The 16512-nt window shown below is 44.7% G+C and overlaps 1 protein-coding gene across 2 annotated transcripts in view; it reads right to left on the bottom strand.

The window, feature by feature from the left end:
- The window catches only part of DHX37 (DEAH-box helicase 37), a 90183-nt gene that overhangs the window by 48911 nt on the left and 24760 nt on the right, over positions 1–16512 (bottom strand). For both annotated transcript variants that reach the window (XM_033955440.1, XM_033955441.1), the window contains exons 7-14: positions 12064–12156; positions 10010–10106; positions 9810–9923; positions 7180–7281; positions 6116–6230; positions 2807–2905; positions 2015–2076; positions 316–454 (exon numbers count right to left, since the gene is read on the bottom strand). In XM_033955440.1, coding sequence (XP_033811331.1) covers positions 316–454; positions 2015–2076; positions 2807–2905; positions 6116–6230; positions 7180–7281; positions 9810–9923; positions 10010–10106; positions 12064–12156 — 821 coding nt within the window. The remainder of the gene's footprint in view (positions 1–315; positions 455–2014; positions 2077–2806; positions 2906–6115; positions 6231–7179; positions 7282–9809; positions 9924–10009; positions 10107–12063; positions 12157–16512) is intronic.

Genomic DNA, 16512 nt, shown 5'->3' with positions numbered 1-16512 from the left:
TAGATTCCATTTTTTCCTTAATAGTATAAGATCATGATAGGGTGTGGGGGGGGGGGAGTTTCTGATCTTTTATTAATGGTAAGGATGATAGGAAAGTATCTATTAAATGGTATATGTGTTTAGTACATAATATGATTTGGTTGGGAGGGAGGGTGATAAACTTTATAACTTGACTTATTGCTGAATATTAAGTGTTATATCTAAGTTCAAATGATTGTATTTGTTGATACACTTATTGTAAGTTTGTAAAATGAATAAAGATTTATAAAAAAACCAAATAAACATTTGTCAGATAATTTTAATTAAATTCAGAACCTTCTTCAAGCACACCATCCCCTAAATTTAGATCATCATCAAAGGCTTCTTCTCCATCATCAATCCCAGCATCTCGGTCTTCATCTCCTTCATCTATAGGTATGACTGAGTAATTATCCAGGTTAATTCTGGGCAAGATCTTTAAAAAACAAAAAAATACAGAGTATGCATAATGCGATCTTTGTTCATCTTAATCCTCCTAATCTGACAAAGAACAAAGATCATGTCGGTTCCCTTGAAATCTATGGTTGGAAAACCTCTCTATGTCCTTGTGTTTACCAGAGGGTAATTTTACAGTTATTTTCACGCACATAAATGGTCTGTTATAAAATGTTGACAGATGTAAAATAATATTTGATGATATGATGGCATGTATTTTGCCAGCATGCATGTACAAGAGTGAGCAGATGTGACCGTCTGCACCCAAAGTGTACTTTCATTCAGGGCTAAAAAGGAAGTGAAACTGGAGCTGGGAAAGGCTTGGGTGGGCCGGGAGAAGGGGGGATGGATTATGATTACATTAACTGTTCAATGCTTTGCTCCAGGTTCACAACATGGAAGGGCTAGAGCCAGTGGCGTAGCGAGGGTGAGCGGCGCCCCTCCCTGCAGCGCACATATCCTCTTCCCTTCCCCCATACCTCTTTAATTTTCCCAGCGTGAGCAGTTTCACAAACTTGCTGCCCATGTCGTGCCGGCTCTCCCTCCGATGACACTTCCAAGGCATGGGACCCAGAAGTGACATCAGGGAGAGCCGACACCGGTGCAGGCAGCAAGATCGTGATACTGATCACGCTGGGAAAATTAAAGAGGTACGTGGGAAGGGGCGTGCTACAGGGGGGTCGGGAAGGAGGGGGGCGGAGAGGAGGACAGATGCTGGCGCCCCACCAAGATGACGCCCAGGGAGGGCTGTTCCCCCCTCCCCTACTACACCACTGATTTGAGCAAAATCCCTTTGCTTCTCTGGAATTTAATTTAATTCTTATATACCACTAATAACCGTGTGGTTTCTAAGCGGTTTACAAAAATGATGTATTAAAGATACAATAAATAAAAACTAAATAAATAAGATAGGTACTTGGAAATTCCCTAACTGTCCCAAAGGCTCACAATCTAACTAAAGTACCTGAAGAAACAGTATGAAAAATAAAAATAAAAAGACAGAGGTAGAGGTAGAGATAGAGATAGAAATGAAATATTCCAACAAGTAATGAATAAATAATTTAAAGATAGAATTAAAATAATAATTAAAGTAAACAAAATAGAGATAAAAATAAGCATAGAGAGAAACAGAAACACACTCCAAAAAAGCATCAAGATCTTTGACTTGTAATTATTATGATCATTTAACACTAGATCTTAAATGCCTTTCCGGAATACATCATATCCCTATCCCTCTCCATATCCACCTCCATCTCCACCCCAATTCACTTCAACCACCATTCCCATTCTATTCTTTAACTGCCGTCAACCCCAGAATCTGGCCGTTCCTCAATAATTAAGCCCTGTTTACACCAGATGCCTACCGATAAAGTTGCTCTCTTAAGGGCAGATTTGTTTGGAGCAAAAGTCTGCATGTCAGATTTGACATTTTTTTTCATTATTTGTTCAAAGACATGGAGGCTAAGTTTTAAAAGTCATTTGCCTGGGTAATTAATTGTACTTTTACACACATGTTTCACCCCTGAATTCTCTCACTTACTTTGGCTCTCCTTGCTTTTGCTTTTTTAAACTTTTTCATGTCATCAGCCGAGTCTTCCTTTTCTTAAAAAAAAAAATAAAAAAATACAAAAAGCACAACCTTGAGAAGAACAATGTCTCAGAACACATTAACCAGTTGACTGGGCTGAAAAATAAAGGCACTGTATAGCAAACGTCACACAGAGATTTCAATAAGAAGTGAGCAACCATCTAGGTCAGGGGTGTCATATGTCGGTCCTTGAGGGCGGCAATCCAGTTGGGTTTTCAGGATTTCCCCAATGAATATGCACGAGATCTATTTGCATGCGCTGCTTTCATTGTATGCATACAGATCTCCTGCATATTCATTGGGGAAATCCTGAAAACCCAACTGGATTGCGGCCCTCGAGGACCCACATTTGACACCCCTGATCTAGGTAAACCTCAGGGATAGTTTTCTCATTTTCTCTCATGCTGGCAACACCATGACATTCAAATTTCTGTATTAAATTGTGACATGTTAATTTGGCAAAATAAATGTTGGGCTTTACTAAGCCATGGTAGAAGTTTCTACCATGGCCCAGAGTGCTAAACGCTCCAACATTCATAGAATTCCTATGAGCACTGGAGCAGCGTCGGAGCATTTAGCACTCTGGACCCACTTTTCTTTTGGATTTTGTTAAAATAACTTAACTTCAAGGCTATTAAAGCTGCGATTTGTAAGCACTTGTATGGTGAAATCAATCAGCACAGAAAGAAAAAAAAAAAATAATGAATGATGGAGGTAAGCAGGAAACTTCAGGCACCATTTTACCTTCAGATTTGGGTCTACGATGGTAAGGAAATGCTTTTCTTAGTCTTCCGCAGAGGGCATGTACTTCCGCTTGACCAGTCAGAAACACCAAGATGCCTCCTGCAGGAAGAGAATGGCATTGCGCTTATGTGTTACTCAGCTCCTCAGTTGTAACACACAAAAGGCTCTAAGGGGTAGATATTCAGCTAGTGATGGTCAACAGTTTTTTTTTTTTGGGGGGGGGGGGTTACCTACCACCATCTTTATGCCTAGATATTCAATGTTGGGTCATGTCCGGGCACTGGCATTGGACATCTGGTCATATGCGGCTGGATAAAACATAGCTGGCTAAGTATAATATTCAGCACTTAACCAGCTGTGATGAACCACATAAAGATAGGACCGTGATTTGAGGTCCTGTTTGTGCAGTTACCCTAGCTGGTTAAATACTGAATATTGGCACTTAAACCTATGTCCCTGAAATGCCCACAAAGTAGCCAGTTTGGGCCTAGGCGCTAACCAAGCATTTTCCAAGCTATTAAGTTAAATGACACTGAATAAAGCTGGTTAGCCTCAGACAAGCAAATTAAATGGCCAGAAGCCATTTCTGACTGTCAAAGTGAATGCTGACTCATAAAAAGCTAACCAGCCCAGTCTAAAGCAGCACTGCAGTACAGCTTGGCCACTAGTTCACTTCGCTGAAGCACACGCTCAGAATATTAACCAGCTTTTAACATGCAACACTATAATAGCTCAATATTCCTCGGCAAAGGCACGTTTGCTTATTGCTAATTTAAATAACGAGTTGGGAAAAAATTAGAATGTTAGGCATGATAAAGAAGGGAATCACGAGTAGATCGGAGAAAGTTATAATGCTGCTTTATAGAACAATGGTCAGACCACACTTGGAATACTGTGTCCAACATTGGTCTCCCAACCTAAAGAAGGATATAAAACTGCTGGAGAGGGTGCAGAGACGAGCAACAAAGCTAATAAAAGGTATGGAGAACTTGGAATACGAGGAATGACTTAAGAGACTGGGATTGTTCTCCCTTGAGAAGAGGAGATTATGGGGGGGGGATATAAGAACATAAGTATTGCCTCTGCTGGGTCAGACCAGGGGTCCATCGCGCCCAGCAGTCCGCTCCCGCGGCGGCTCTCCAGGTCCTTGACCTGTAAGTTCCCTCCACCTGAATTGTTTATGCCCTAATCCTGAAGTACCTTGTATAGTACCCCTCTATCTATACCCTGTAATCCCTTTCTCCTTCAAGAAGTCATCTAAGCCCTTTTTGAAACCCATTATTGTACTTTGTCCTATCACCTGAAAGGAATTGATAAAACAGAGCAGGAAAAAAAGTTATTTACAATGTCCAATGTGTCACGGACAAGAGGACATGGACTGAAGCTGAGGGGGGACAAGTCCAGGACAAATATCAGGAAGTTCTGTTTCACGCAGCGAGTGGTGGACACCTGGAATACTCTCCCGGAGGAGGTTATTGTGGAACCCACTGTTCCCGGATTTAAATGCAAACTAGATGCACATCTCCTTACGAGAGGCATAGAGGTGACTAGAATTACGCCAGGTGTACACCTGGCTGGGCCTCTGCGTGTGCGGATCGCCGGACTTGATGGGCCAATGGTCTGATCCGGAGATGGCAGTTTTATGTTCTAAATCCTACTTCTTAGGTCACTTAAAGCAGAGCTCTCACACCAGCACAGGATAATAACCCAACATAGTGTGTGACAGTACGTTTATTGTCAACAAATTCAAAGTTAACCAGTGTCGTTCCCATGCAGCCATGTAAAACTAAGGATTCTTTGCCAACTTCCACTCTTAAAAGGAAGGAAAAGAAAGAGAATGACACGGGAACAAAGTTTGTCCCCTTCCCCACCCCTTGGGCTCCGTCCTATCCCCGTGAGCTCTGTCCCCATCCCCACCTTGTCTCCATGGACCTATGGTTTTATATTTAAATCTTTTTATTAAAGTATAAAAAGGGACAATATTCTGCACAACTCTTTATAAATCACAAATAGTGCCTTCCATTTCGATCTGGTTTTGGTATAACTGTCCTAAAGATTCAGTTGCCTATGTTTAGACATCATTTAGGAAAGTCTTTCAGACATGGATGTGGAAAAGAACCTACACCGTATAGTGGATGAACAGGAAAATAAGTGTTTATCAAATGCTGGAACTGTTTCTTGATGCCAGGAATGATGGATGAATCTGTTGCAGTAACAGTAAGACGCTTAAGCAGCTGAGCACACGATGGAAGGATATTGCAGAGGGCAGAAGTCTGATCAGCACACTAGACTCTTGTTACCATAACAGACACAAATGATGTCATTTTATAGTAGTTCATTTAAATCTAAAAGCAGCTTTTTCAGGTTCTTTTTTAAAATCAATGAATTTAGTTGCCAATTGTCAAAGAAGTGTTACATTTTTACATATTGATACTAGTCTCAGGTTTTTAGAGAATGACTTGGGGACAAAGTTCGTCCCTGTCCGTATCTCACGGTTAACCACAGGTACCCGTCCCCATGTCATTCTCAAGACAAGGGTTCTGCAGTGCTACCATGTTTCCCCGAAAATAAGACCTACCCCAAAAATAAGACCTAGTCCCGGGATTCGCCGGCAACTCTGCAAACCGCCCCCCCCGCCCCTCTCCCACCGCGCAGCTGAATCCCTGCTGACTCTCCATCCTTCCCTCCCCCCTCGCTGACTGCGAGCGAGCCCTACTTTAGACTGAAGCAATGTCAGGCCGGCAGCACTCTAAACAGGCTGCTTGGCCTTGTCTATCGGAGATTTCACTCTGCCGCGCTACTGCTGCTTCGGTTAAAGGTAGGGCTTGCTCGCAGTTGGCAGGGAGGGAAGGATGGAGGGTCAGCAGGGGTTCGGCTGCATGGTGGGGGGTGCTCAAGTGTTGATTTAAGTGTTCTGCTGCACAAGGGATGGGAGGGAGGGAAGGAAGGATAGAAGCTGGGCAATGGTTCTGCTGCACGAGGGAGGGAAGGATAGAAGCTGTTCAAACTTCTGCTGCACAGGGGGATGGGAGGGAGGGGAGGAAAGATGCTGCACATGTGGGGGAGAGAAAGGAAAGAGGAAGAATTGGGGTGAAGGAGAGGAAGGGAGAGATGACTATGTGCATATCCCAAAAATAAGACCTAGTGTTTTTTTTGGGCCCAAAATGAATATAAGACACTGTCTTATTTTCGGGGAAACACGGTATATTCCAATATATATATATGTTGGGAAGAGCTCCATGCTACATTAAGAGCGTATTTGCAGAACAATGAATCAGGACTGTGCATTTTCATGTGCAGGAAACTTACCTGTAGGCAACATATGATGGATTTTGCAGACCTTGCGGAAGCATTCTCCTGCATAGTCATCAAGGGGGGTTCTTTTGTTGAAATGGACTGTAACGGGAAACTGTCTCGCTTCCACCTATACAAAGGAAACCACATTTCAAGCAGGCAATGAGCACCAAAACAGAACTCTAAACCTCAGCATCGCTGACTAGATCACAGTCAATTGTTTAGTCTCACGAGATTGGTTCAATGATGTCTTATTTTCTGAAGCAGAGAGATGCAGCTTTCTCTCCCACCCACTCCAAGAGGGCAAAATTATAACTGAGCATATGATGGAGCTTATTTTATAAATAAACAGGCATCTCCCTTCCCTAAATTCACACCTAAACACGTGCTCAAACTTTCTTGTGTGTTAGTGCCTAAATGTTGCAGATATGAATGTAACTTACAGTAATTCTGTAAGTTACAAGCATTAGTTTGAGCCCCACCTGAGTTCCACCCACATGCATATCACCCTTACAAATATGCACCAAGTATTACACTTAGGTGCAATTTAAATTAGGTGTAATTTTAGAAGTCAGATGTGTATGTGCACTGAAATGCACATTCAAGGGGCCACTGAAAAGTTCTCAGCCCAACCAACAAAGCTGAGGCAGTCTCCATTGAGGGCTATATACACCTAGTCCACCTAGTCCATATTTTTCCAACATAACAATAAAAAGTGGAAAATCACTGGACTAAGTGTATAGCCACTGATGGAGGCTGCCCCAACTTTGTTGGCTGGGCTGAGAACTATTCAGCGGCCCCTTGTAAATACCATTATTCCAAAGATTTAAGCACATATGCAGTGCTTAAATGTTAGCACCAATGTTATAGATTACCCCACCTGACTTTAAAAAAACAAACAAACCTAGAGAGGGATTATTAAAGCAGGTTTCAAATGAATAGATGCTGAATGGAAAATGGCTCCATCGAATGCATTCTGTTTTAAAAAGTCTTGTGCTTTTGCATAGTTGCTAAAAGTGTAACAAATCAGTTTTGAATAGAAGTGATAGCAACTGTGGGTTTTCTAGGTCCAAAAATACCTTTATAACAGGAGGTGGTGTGGGAAACAATCTCTTGTTTTCCGTGAAGTCTTCAATTCGGAGTGTGGCAGACATGATGATCATCTTCAGAGGCTGCCCTTTCTGCACACAGACAAATATTTCATCAACACAGGAGGACAATTTGGAATTAAATGCCCTTTCTTAAACTGTGTCTCTCTCTCAGCTAGAAATTTAAGGGCCCTTTTACTTAGATATGCTAAAAAAAAAATGGGCTTAATGCATTTAAACATGGGTATTTCCCCACATAATGATGGGCTAGATTCTATAAACGATGCCCTAACTGACACCTAGCCATGCCTGACGAAACTCAACATGCAAACCAAATTGTTTCAATTAGCTTAAATGGCGTGGTAATTCACTGCGCCTCTGAAGTTAACTGATAAATTAAAAAACCCAAACAAGTAAGAGTTCCACATGGAACTCAGAGCAGTATTTACCAACGCCTAAGCTGAGACGCCCTCCGATTCCTAACAATGCCTACCTGAAAAGTAGGCATGGTTAGGGGTGGAGAACACATTACATTATATTAGCGACTTTTATTCTGCCTTAACCTTGCAGTTCTAAGCGGAATACAAAAGAGGTAAGCTGGACATTTCCAGGAGTATTACTGGATTAGGGGCTAATTACAAGATTGTGCCTGGGACTGAAATGAATGATGCTTTGGCATGGCATTAGTTAGTTAGTCTTGACAAAGTTTTTGAATAGTAGGGTCTTTATTTCTCTTCAGATGGTTTTGAAATCAGGCATTGTTAATAGAATGTGGGCGAGTTGGTGGTCTAGTTTAGCTGCTTGAGTTGCTAGCAATCCGTCGTACATCTTCTTGCGTTGTGTGCCTTTGATTGGGGGGGGGGGGTGAGTGAAAAGAGTCTGGGTTCTCCTTGGCCTGCTTGTGTTGTACCGGATAAAGCGATCGTTCAGGTAGGAAGGGACGGCGCCATTCAGGGCTTTGAATAGTAAACAGAAGAATTTGAATAAGATTCTCGCTTGAATGGGGAGTCAATGAGTGTCTAGGTATGCTGTAGTGATGTGACAGGCGTGGAAAACGTAGGCGTCACTAGGTGTCCGAGTCAGGCCCTGGTAAATTAGGCTTGGTAAAATCTGGCCTAATGTACCGGCACCTACCTCTATGGAGCTGTGATGCCCAGGTGAGCTTAGGAGCCGCTAGGCGTGATTCTACAAGCGGCACCTAGGGGTTGATTGACAACTGAGCGGAGTGGTGCCTACAACGTGGGTGCGCTCAGGCGTCATTTATAGAATCTGGCCCTTAGCTCATTTGTAGTGCGTCCCTAAAACAGAGCTTTTTTTTTTTTTTTTTCACAGGACCTGCGCTAATTTTTGCATCAGAGCGTGAGATTTGCAAAAATATTAGGGCCCCTTTTACCAAACCACATTACAAAGTGGCCTTAAGTGTGTCCTTCTGCATTCTAAAGGTCATTTTTATTGCTGGGGTAAAATAGCCAATTTTTGTATGTTCCCAATTAATGGCCACACGCTAATTTTCCCATTAATGTGTGGCCATTAGTGCGAAAGCCCCTATTACCCATTATGGCCTAAATAGAATGCAACTAAGGATTTTAATGCTTAGGCGCCAATAAATGCTATTCTATAAATGGCATCTAGTGGTTGGTTGACAACTGTGTCGAATGGCATCTAGGAGTTAGATGCTGTTTGTAGAATCAGGGCCCAAATAGCCATTCAGTCTGCTCAGTTATTCCTATCCAAACAGCAAAGTATCTGCTAATAATCATAATTTATTTTTATATACCGCCATGCCCGAACGTTCTAGGCGGTTCACAACAATCAAGTGCAATACACACAATGCAAATGCATACATCAGATTAAAATCTTCTGAAGATTCAGCAAAATAAAACGCTAACTATATAAAGAAATACAAACAATTTAAAATAGGATAAAAATAAGTTAGGTTAAAAGAATAGACAACGTTAAGATTCTAGTCTGTTAAATAGTTGTGTTTTTAATCTGTTTTCTAAAGTCAAGGTAAGAGGAAGCTTCTAACACCATTTTGGCAAGCCATATATTCAATTTGGCCGCCTGAAAGGAAAAGGTTCTCTCAAGGAACTTTTTGTAATGACAGAGTTTTATTGAAGGCTATGCGAACAGGTGTACTCTTCGGGAGCTCTTATTAGAATAACTCAGGGTAAAATGAGGGATGAGATAGCCTGGAAGCATGCCATAAACTGCTTTAAAGCTATAGCAGCCTGACTGCAAGATAAGAACATAAGAAGTGCCTCTGCTGGGTCAGACCAGAGGTCCATCGTGCCCAACAGGTCCAGGACTTGTGTAGTAGTCCTCTATCTATACCCCTCTATTCCCTTTTCCTTCAGAAAATTGTCCAATCTCTTCTTGAACCCCAATACCATACTCTGTTCTATCATACCCTCTGGAAGCGCGTTCCAGGTGTCCACCACCCGTTGGGTGAAGAAAAACTTCCTAGCATTGGTTTTGAATCTGTCCCCTTTCAACTTTTCCGAATGCCCTCTCGTTCTTGTAGTTTTCGAAAGTTTGAAGAATCTGTCCCTCTCTACTTTCTCTATGCCCTTCATGATCTTGTAGGTCTCTATCATATCCCCTCTAATTCTCCTGCTCACCTTCTTACGGAAAGGCACAATGCGAGACAAGAGGCCAATCAGGATGTCTGTATAGACGCTTCTCTCATGGGCTTCATCAATAATAACCACTTTGTACTTCATCAGCAAGAAATCCTGAAAACACAACACAAATGGATCCCATATGATTACTATGCTGGTTATGTTGTTGTGGGACAGGTGAAGACAAAAGAAAGACTGACCTTTTGAATCTCCTTTAGAAGCACACCATCGGTCATGAATTTAATTTTTGTTTCATCTGTAACGTTGCCTTCATATCGGATTTGATACGAAACCACCCTGAGTAGAAAAGCGAGGCTACATAGCATTTATACAAGTATGATGAATTTCTCAGATTGTAGTAATTCCACAAATTTAAAGCTCATTCCTCTCAGTCTGGGATCTGCAGGGTTAATTCTAACAAAGGTCAAAGCTTTGCATTAACACGTTATTTGTTATAATTAAACAAGCATTTGGATTCCATTCCAGTCTTGTGCTGAGGGAAGCACTGCTGCAAAGAATTAAGGAAGGGGGGATTTTTCCACTCTGGAGATATACTTAACACGGCTTCCATTTGGATATTTAGGGGATCATTTTATAAAGCAATTTCCACATGGAAATTGGCTGCAATCAGGTATACACAGATTGAATGTAGGTTTTCCTAAGGGTGTAGTTTGGGTAGATCAGGGCAGTTAAGATGAACAGTACAATACTCCCCCGAAATTCGTGGGGAGTCCGTTCCAGGAACACCCGTGAATTTTGAAAAACCGCAAATGTGGTTTTGAGTCTGTAAAAAGGCTGGGGCGCCGGTAGGTGCAGTAAATCATACCCGATATGCTCCGGGGGGAGAGGAGGAATCGGCTGTGCAGAGGGCTGATTGGCAGACCGGTGGGGGGGGAGGGGGGGGGGAGAGAGGAGGAATCGGATGTGTAGAAGGCTGATTGGCAGACCGGTGGGGGGGGAGGGGGGGGGGGAGAGAGGAGGAATCAGCTGTGCAGAAGGCTGATTTGCGGATTCATTCCCTGTATTTTCTGACTGGAAGAGACAGAATAACTGAATCCGTGATTCACCAACCGCGAATTTGTGGGGGAACACTGTATATAAGCACATGTACACCAGAGCAGAGGTGAATCTGTGTGAGAGAATCCATGTGCTACTGGGGGTTGCTGTGGAATCTACTTTATAGAAGGGCCTAAGTTGTCTTTATAAATCAAGCACTTTTTAGATATTTTACATAAGAGGCTAATTTTATAATAGGACACCTAAGGGGAAGCAGCAATTCCAGAGAATAATTACCATCATCACCTCTTCTTTCCTTTTCAATTATTGTGTTAGTATTGTAAACCGCACAGATAATCTCTTGATGGATGGGATATAATAAATATTAAACAAACTTAGAAACTTGAGGAACATTACAAACCAAGCAACCACCCGATACTGAAGTGATCAAACCCTGATCTCCCACTTATAATAGCTGAACAAGACTCTTTCTCCCTCTGTAGTTTGATTATTTTAAAATGAAATAGGGGAAGGAAGCATTTTCAATCAATTATTTTAGCCAAGTAGTTACCCAGATAAAACCATTTGAAAATTATGCTTACTAAGACTCCACAGCCTAGAAAGAGAAAAGAAATTCTGCATGAACATAAGCTTGAAGCTCTGAGAGGTATCCCATTTATCTAAGTCAGGGGTAGGGAAATCCGGTCCTCGAGAGCCATATTCCAGTCAGGTTTTCAGTATTTCCCCAATGAATATGCATCAGATCTATTTGCATGCACTGCTTTCAATGCATATTCATTGGGGAAATACTGAAAACCCGACTGGAATATGGCTCTCGAGGACCGGAGTGCCCTACCCCTGATCTAAGTGGTCTACTATTTCAGTTTGGTTAAGCATTTGCCTAATTTTGGCAGCATCTGGAATATGATGGGCAAAAGAAATATATGCAGAAACCATGTTTTAGAAAAGTGCAGGATGCTTCTCTTCTACTGACCTCCTTCCTGCGTTTACACAGGTAATAATAATAATAATAACTTTATTTTTATATACCACCATACCATAAACAGTTCTAAGCGGTTTACAAGGGAAGAGACTGTATACAGACAGATATTACAGAGAACTTTCGAATTTACATTGCTATGTTAAGTTTAGTCAGGTTTATCTGGAAGTGTGGAGTCAGAGAAATTTGTCAAAGAGATAGGTTTTTATTGACTTTCTAAACGTTTGGTGTTGAGCTGCATCACGGATTGCCTCTTACCTGTGGGACAAGCTCATTTCCTTAGCTACTCGCTGTGACATGGTTACTGCAGCTACACGTCGAGGCTCTGTGATCCCAATAATGCCACCATCACTACCAGGACACAAGTGGGAAAAAAAAAGGATAACAAATAAGTATCTTAAATAATGCAGATAACAAAATGTAATGTATGACATAAAACCCTTCCATGTGCAAGGTATGGATTTTCCTCTAGAGGAGGGGTGTCCAACCTTTTGGCTTCACTGGGCCGCATTGGCCGAAAAAAATGTTTCTGGGGACGCACAAACACGCAAACGCTGCAGTAAGACAGAGGAGGGAGCCGGCAAGACGGTAAACACCCAGGGGCAGCAGAGGAAAACACTGCATCGCCCTTGACCGGAGCCGCACAAAATACTTCACAGGGCCACATGTGGCTTTCGGGCCGCAGGTTGGACACCCCTGCTCCAGAGCATGGGTGCTGCTGAACCCTCTTACAGAAAGAACAATGAGGCCGATTTCTAAAAGGAACTTTACATTTCTTGGAGGTAGGTAAATGTATATATTTCTCCATTTGTGTATTTTCTTATTTAAATTTTAACAATTTTATACATATACAAAAAACAAATCATAATGTAGATAAATACACCTTCAAGGTAAAAATATACACAGTCAAACCTCGGTTTGCGAGTAACGTGATTTGCAAGTGTTTTTCAAGACAAGCAAAACACTCCCGCAAATCTTACCTCGCAAACTGAGCGCCGTCTTGATACATGAGTGAATTAAGCCGGCTGCTGTCCTGATAATAGAAGCAGTCTCCCCAACTCCTGACTCCCTTTGGCAATTGGCAGGTGCTCTTCTCATGTGCATGCGCCTACATTCCACGCAATCTTTTTCTCTCTCAACTCCCTCCCCTTCCACTGCCGACGCCATTAAGTCGCACCCCCAGCCACGTGAGGTCACTTTTAATCAATGAGCGCGGGCCGGTGAGCTGCGGCTGTGGCTGTATAGGAGCACGTCCCAGAAATCAACGGAGTGGGAAGGTGTCTGTTCCTCTCTGTCTGTTCTCTGTGTTGCCTGGCTGTGATAAAGGGCTAAGAGGGAGCGAATGCACCATGCTTGCCGGTCTGGGGCTGTCCTTTCCTGCAAGCCTCGCCAGCAGAAGAGAGGGGCTGGGGCTTCGCTGACTGTGCTGCTGAGAGGGGAGAAGAGACGAGACATGCCGGTGAGGAACTGGTACAACCTGGTGGACGGAGGAAATGCATCATCCTGAAGCAAGGGGCAGCGATACGGGGACCCCGAAGGAAAGAAGTGACCCTGCTGAAGAGGCTGCAGCACCCGGGCATCATCCGGGCAGGTACCCACCCATGGGCCACCATAGCAAACCTTGGTTGTGGAACGAATCATTTGAGTTTACATTATTATGGCCTGTGGGGAACTTTGCTTTGATATACGAGTGCTTTGGATTGTGAGCATGCTTCTGGAACTAATTATGCTCATAAACCAAGGTACCTCTGTATATCGGTTATATAGCCCACTTTTAAGGAAATTATCTGTGTTTTCAAACGCTATACAAATAGCTTAGGGCTGAAAATCCCTTCAATTAGCCCAACGCTGTCTGTATAGTGAAAGGAGGGTAGATTGAGAGCGAGAAACAAATATCCATATACAGTGGTACCTTGGATTACGAGCATAATCCGTTCCAGGAGCAAGCTCGTAATCCAAAATGCTTGTTTATCAAAGCGAGTTTCCCCATAGGAAATAATGGAAACTCGCTTTGATAAGTTCCCCCCCCCCCCCGAGGCCAGGGCGCTGCTCCCCCCCCCGCTCGCAAAGTCCCCCCCGCGCGTGATCCGGCACCCCCCGTGAGAACAGGCACCCCTCGACCAACTTTAATTCACCCCCCCCCTGTCTGGCACCGGCACGAGAACCGCTTCCCCCCGCTCACATAGGCCCCCCCGCTCGAATCGGCACCCCTCCCCCCCCGCTCGAACAGGAACCCCCCGCCCGACCAACTTTATCTCACCCCCCCTTTGGCACCGGCACGCAGCCCATAAGTGCCGGTGCCGCTTGAAGATCTTCTTCCTTGTCTCTGCCGGCTTTGAGCATGTATCTGCGCATGCTCAAGCCCTTCTAATTCTCCCTCTCGCCGAGATTAACGATACGAGCAGAAAGAGAGTACTGCGATAATTTCATTTTTCTTTTGATGTATCTATCTGTATGTCAGATATGGAGAAATTAGGTTCTTACCTGCTAATTTACTTTCTTTTAGCTTCTCCAGACCAGTAGAGGTTAACTTTACGAAAGGGTATATATCTAATCATGACCAGCAGGTGGAGACTGAAAACAAAACTGTGAGACAGTATATCCTATCCCCTCTTCTCTATTTCCCTCAGTCTGCCGAATAGCCAAGCAGAACCAAGAACTGGAAAACAGAAAGAAAACAATACTCCGAACAGGAGTAACAATTAACATACCCAAAAAATGCTGTTGGAAAATGCAGAGGAGAAATACCCGAAGGAAAATGTCCCCACAGCTCGCCAGCTAAGCCAGCCGAGCCACAGCCGCTGTTCTTCAAATCTCCCCGGCCCTAGAAAAATACTAGAACCCGCAACAAAACACAAAAAACTGCCCGCGCAACAGCCCGAACAACAACAATAACAACAGACAGGGTGGGGACCTCTACTGGTCTGGAGAAGCTAAAAGAAAGTAAATTAGCAGGTAAGAACCTAATTTCTCCTTCTTTAGCACTCTCCAGACCAGTAGAGGTTAACTTTACGAATGGGACGTACCAAAGCAGTCCCTCTCACGGGCAGGACCCCCGAAGGGCCGATACCAGTACACGCTCACCGAACACTGCGTCCCGACGCGCCTGCACATCAACCCGAAAATGACGAACAAAGGAATGCAAGGAGGACCAAACCGCAGCCTTACAAATATCCACTGGAGGCACGAGCGACGACTCAGCCCAAGAAGCCGCCTGACCCCGAGTGGAATGAGCCTTGAGAAACTCCGGAACAGGCTGCTGTTTCAGCAGATAAGCGGAAGCAATCGTCTCCTTGATCCAGCGCGCAATAGTAGCCTTAGAAGCGCCAGCTCCCCGACGAGGACCCGCCAGGAGGACAAAGAGATGATCGGACTTCCGGAATTCCTGGGTCCGCTGCACATAAGAGCGAAGGACCCGACCGACATCCAACTTGCGCAGCTGCCGTTGCTCAGAAGAGCCCTCCCGACCACCCAAGACCGGGAGAACCACCGATTGATTGACATGAAAAGGAGAAACAACCTTCGGCAGAAAGGAAGGAACAGGCCGCAAGACGACCCGCTCCCTAGAAAACTCCAAGAAGGGAGCCCTACAAGAGAAAGCCTGCAGCTCAGAAACACGCCTAGCAGAAGTAATGGCCACCAAAAAGACCGCCTTCAAAGTAAGGTCCTTCAAAGAACAGTCGTCCAAGGGCTCGAAAGGCGGGCGCAGCAAAACAGAGAGAACCAGATTAAGATCCCAAGAGGGAACCGAGGGCCGTAGGGGAGGCCTAAGCAACCTGGCCGCCCGCAAAAACCGAATCACATCAGGAAGAGCCGATAAACGCTGACCTGACACCAACCCTCGAAAGGCCGACAGGGCCGCAAGATGAACCCGGAGAGAAGACCAAGCCAGGCCTCTATCCAGGCCATCCTGCAAGAACTCTAGAATGTTAGGCAGAGAAGCGCGAAAAGAGGACACTCCCCACGCCCGACACCATTCCTCAAAGAGACGCCAAACCCGCACATAAGCCCGAGAGGTAGAAAGCCTCTGGGACCCCAACAGTGTAGAGATCACCTTGTCTGAATATCCCTTCTTGCTAAGGCGACCCCTTTCAAGAGCCACGCCGTAAGACAGAAGGGAGACGGGTCGAACATGGGAATGGGACCCTGCATCAGAAGGTCGTCCGAGAGAGGCAGAGGAAGAGGATCCGCCACCAGGTGCCTCACTAGATCCGCATACCACGGACGTCGAGGCCAATCCGGAGCCACCAGCACCACCAAACCCGGATGGTGAACAATGCGAAGAAGCACTCTGCCCACCAGCGGCCAAGGAGGGAACACATACAACAGCCCCTCCGTTGGCCACGGCTGGACCAGAGCATCCAGACCCTCGGCCAGACCGTCCCTGCGACGACTGAAGAAGCGGGGCACTTTGGCGTTGCCACCCGTGGCCATCAGGTCCATCAGGGGCTGCCCCCAAGCCTGCACTATCAACTGAAACGCCCCGGCGCCGAGACACCACTCTCCTGGATCTAGGAAGTGACGACTGAGGAAGTCTGCCTGAACATTTTCTACCCCGGCTATATGAGAGGCCGAGAGGTCCAGCAGATGGGACTCCGCCCAAACCATGAGCAGAGCCGCCTCCTGCGCCACCTGAGTGCTCTTGGTGCCCCCCTGACGATTGACATAAGCCACCGCCGTGGCATTGTCCGACAGCACTCTGACCGA

Source organism: Geotrypetes seraphini, chromosome 8 (assembly GCF_902459505.1).
Source record: "Geotrypetes seraphini chromosome 8, aGeoSer1.1, whole genome shotgun sequence".
Classification (NCBI taxonomy): Eukaryota; Metazoa; Chordata; class Amphibia; order Gymnophiona; family Dermophiidae; genus Geotrypetes; species Geotrypetes seraphini.
The sequence above is the reverse complement of the archived record's forward strand: the minus strand, read 5'-3'. Positions and strand labels throughout refer to the sequence as shown.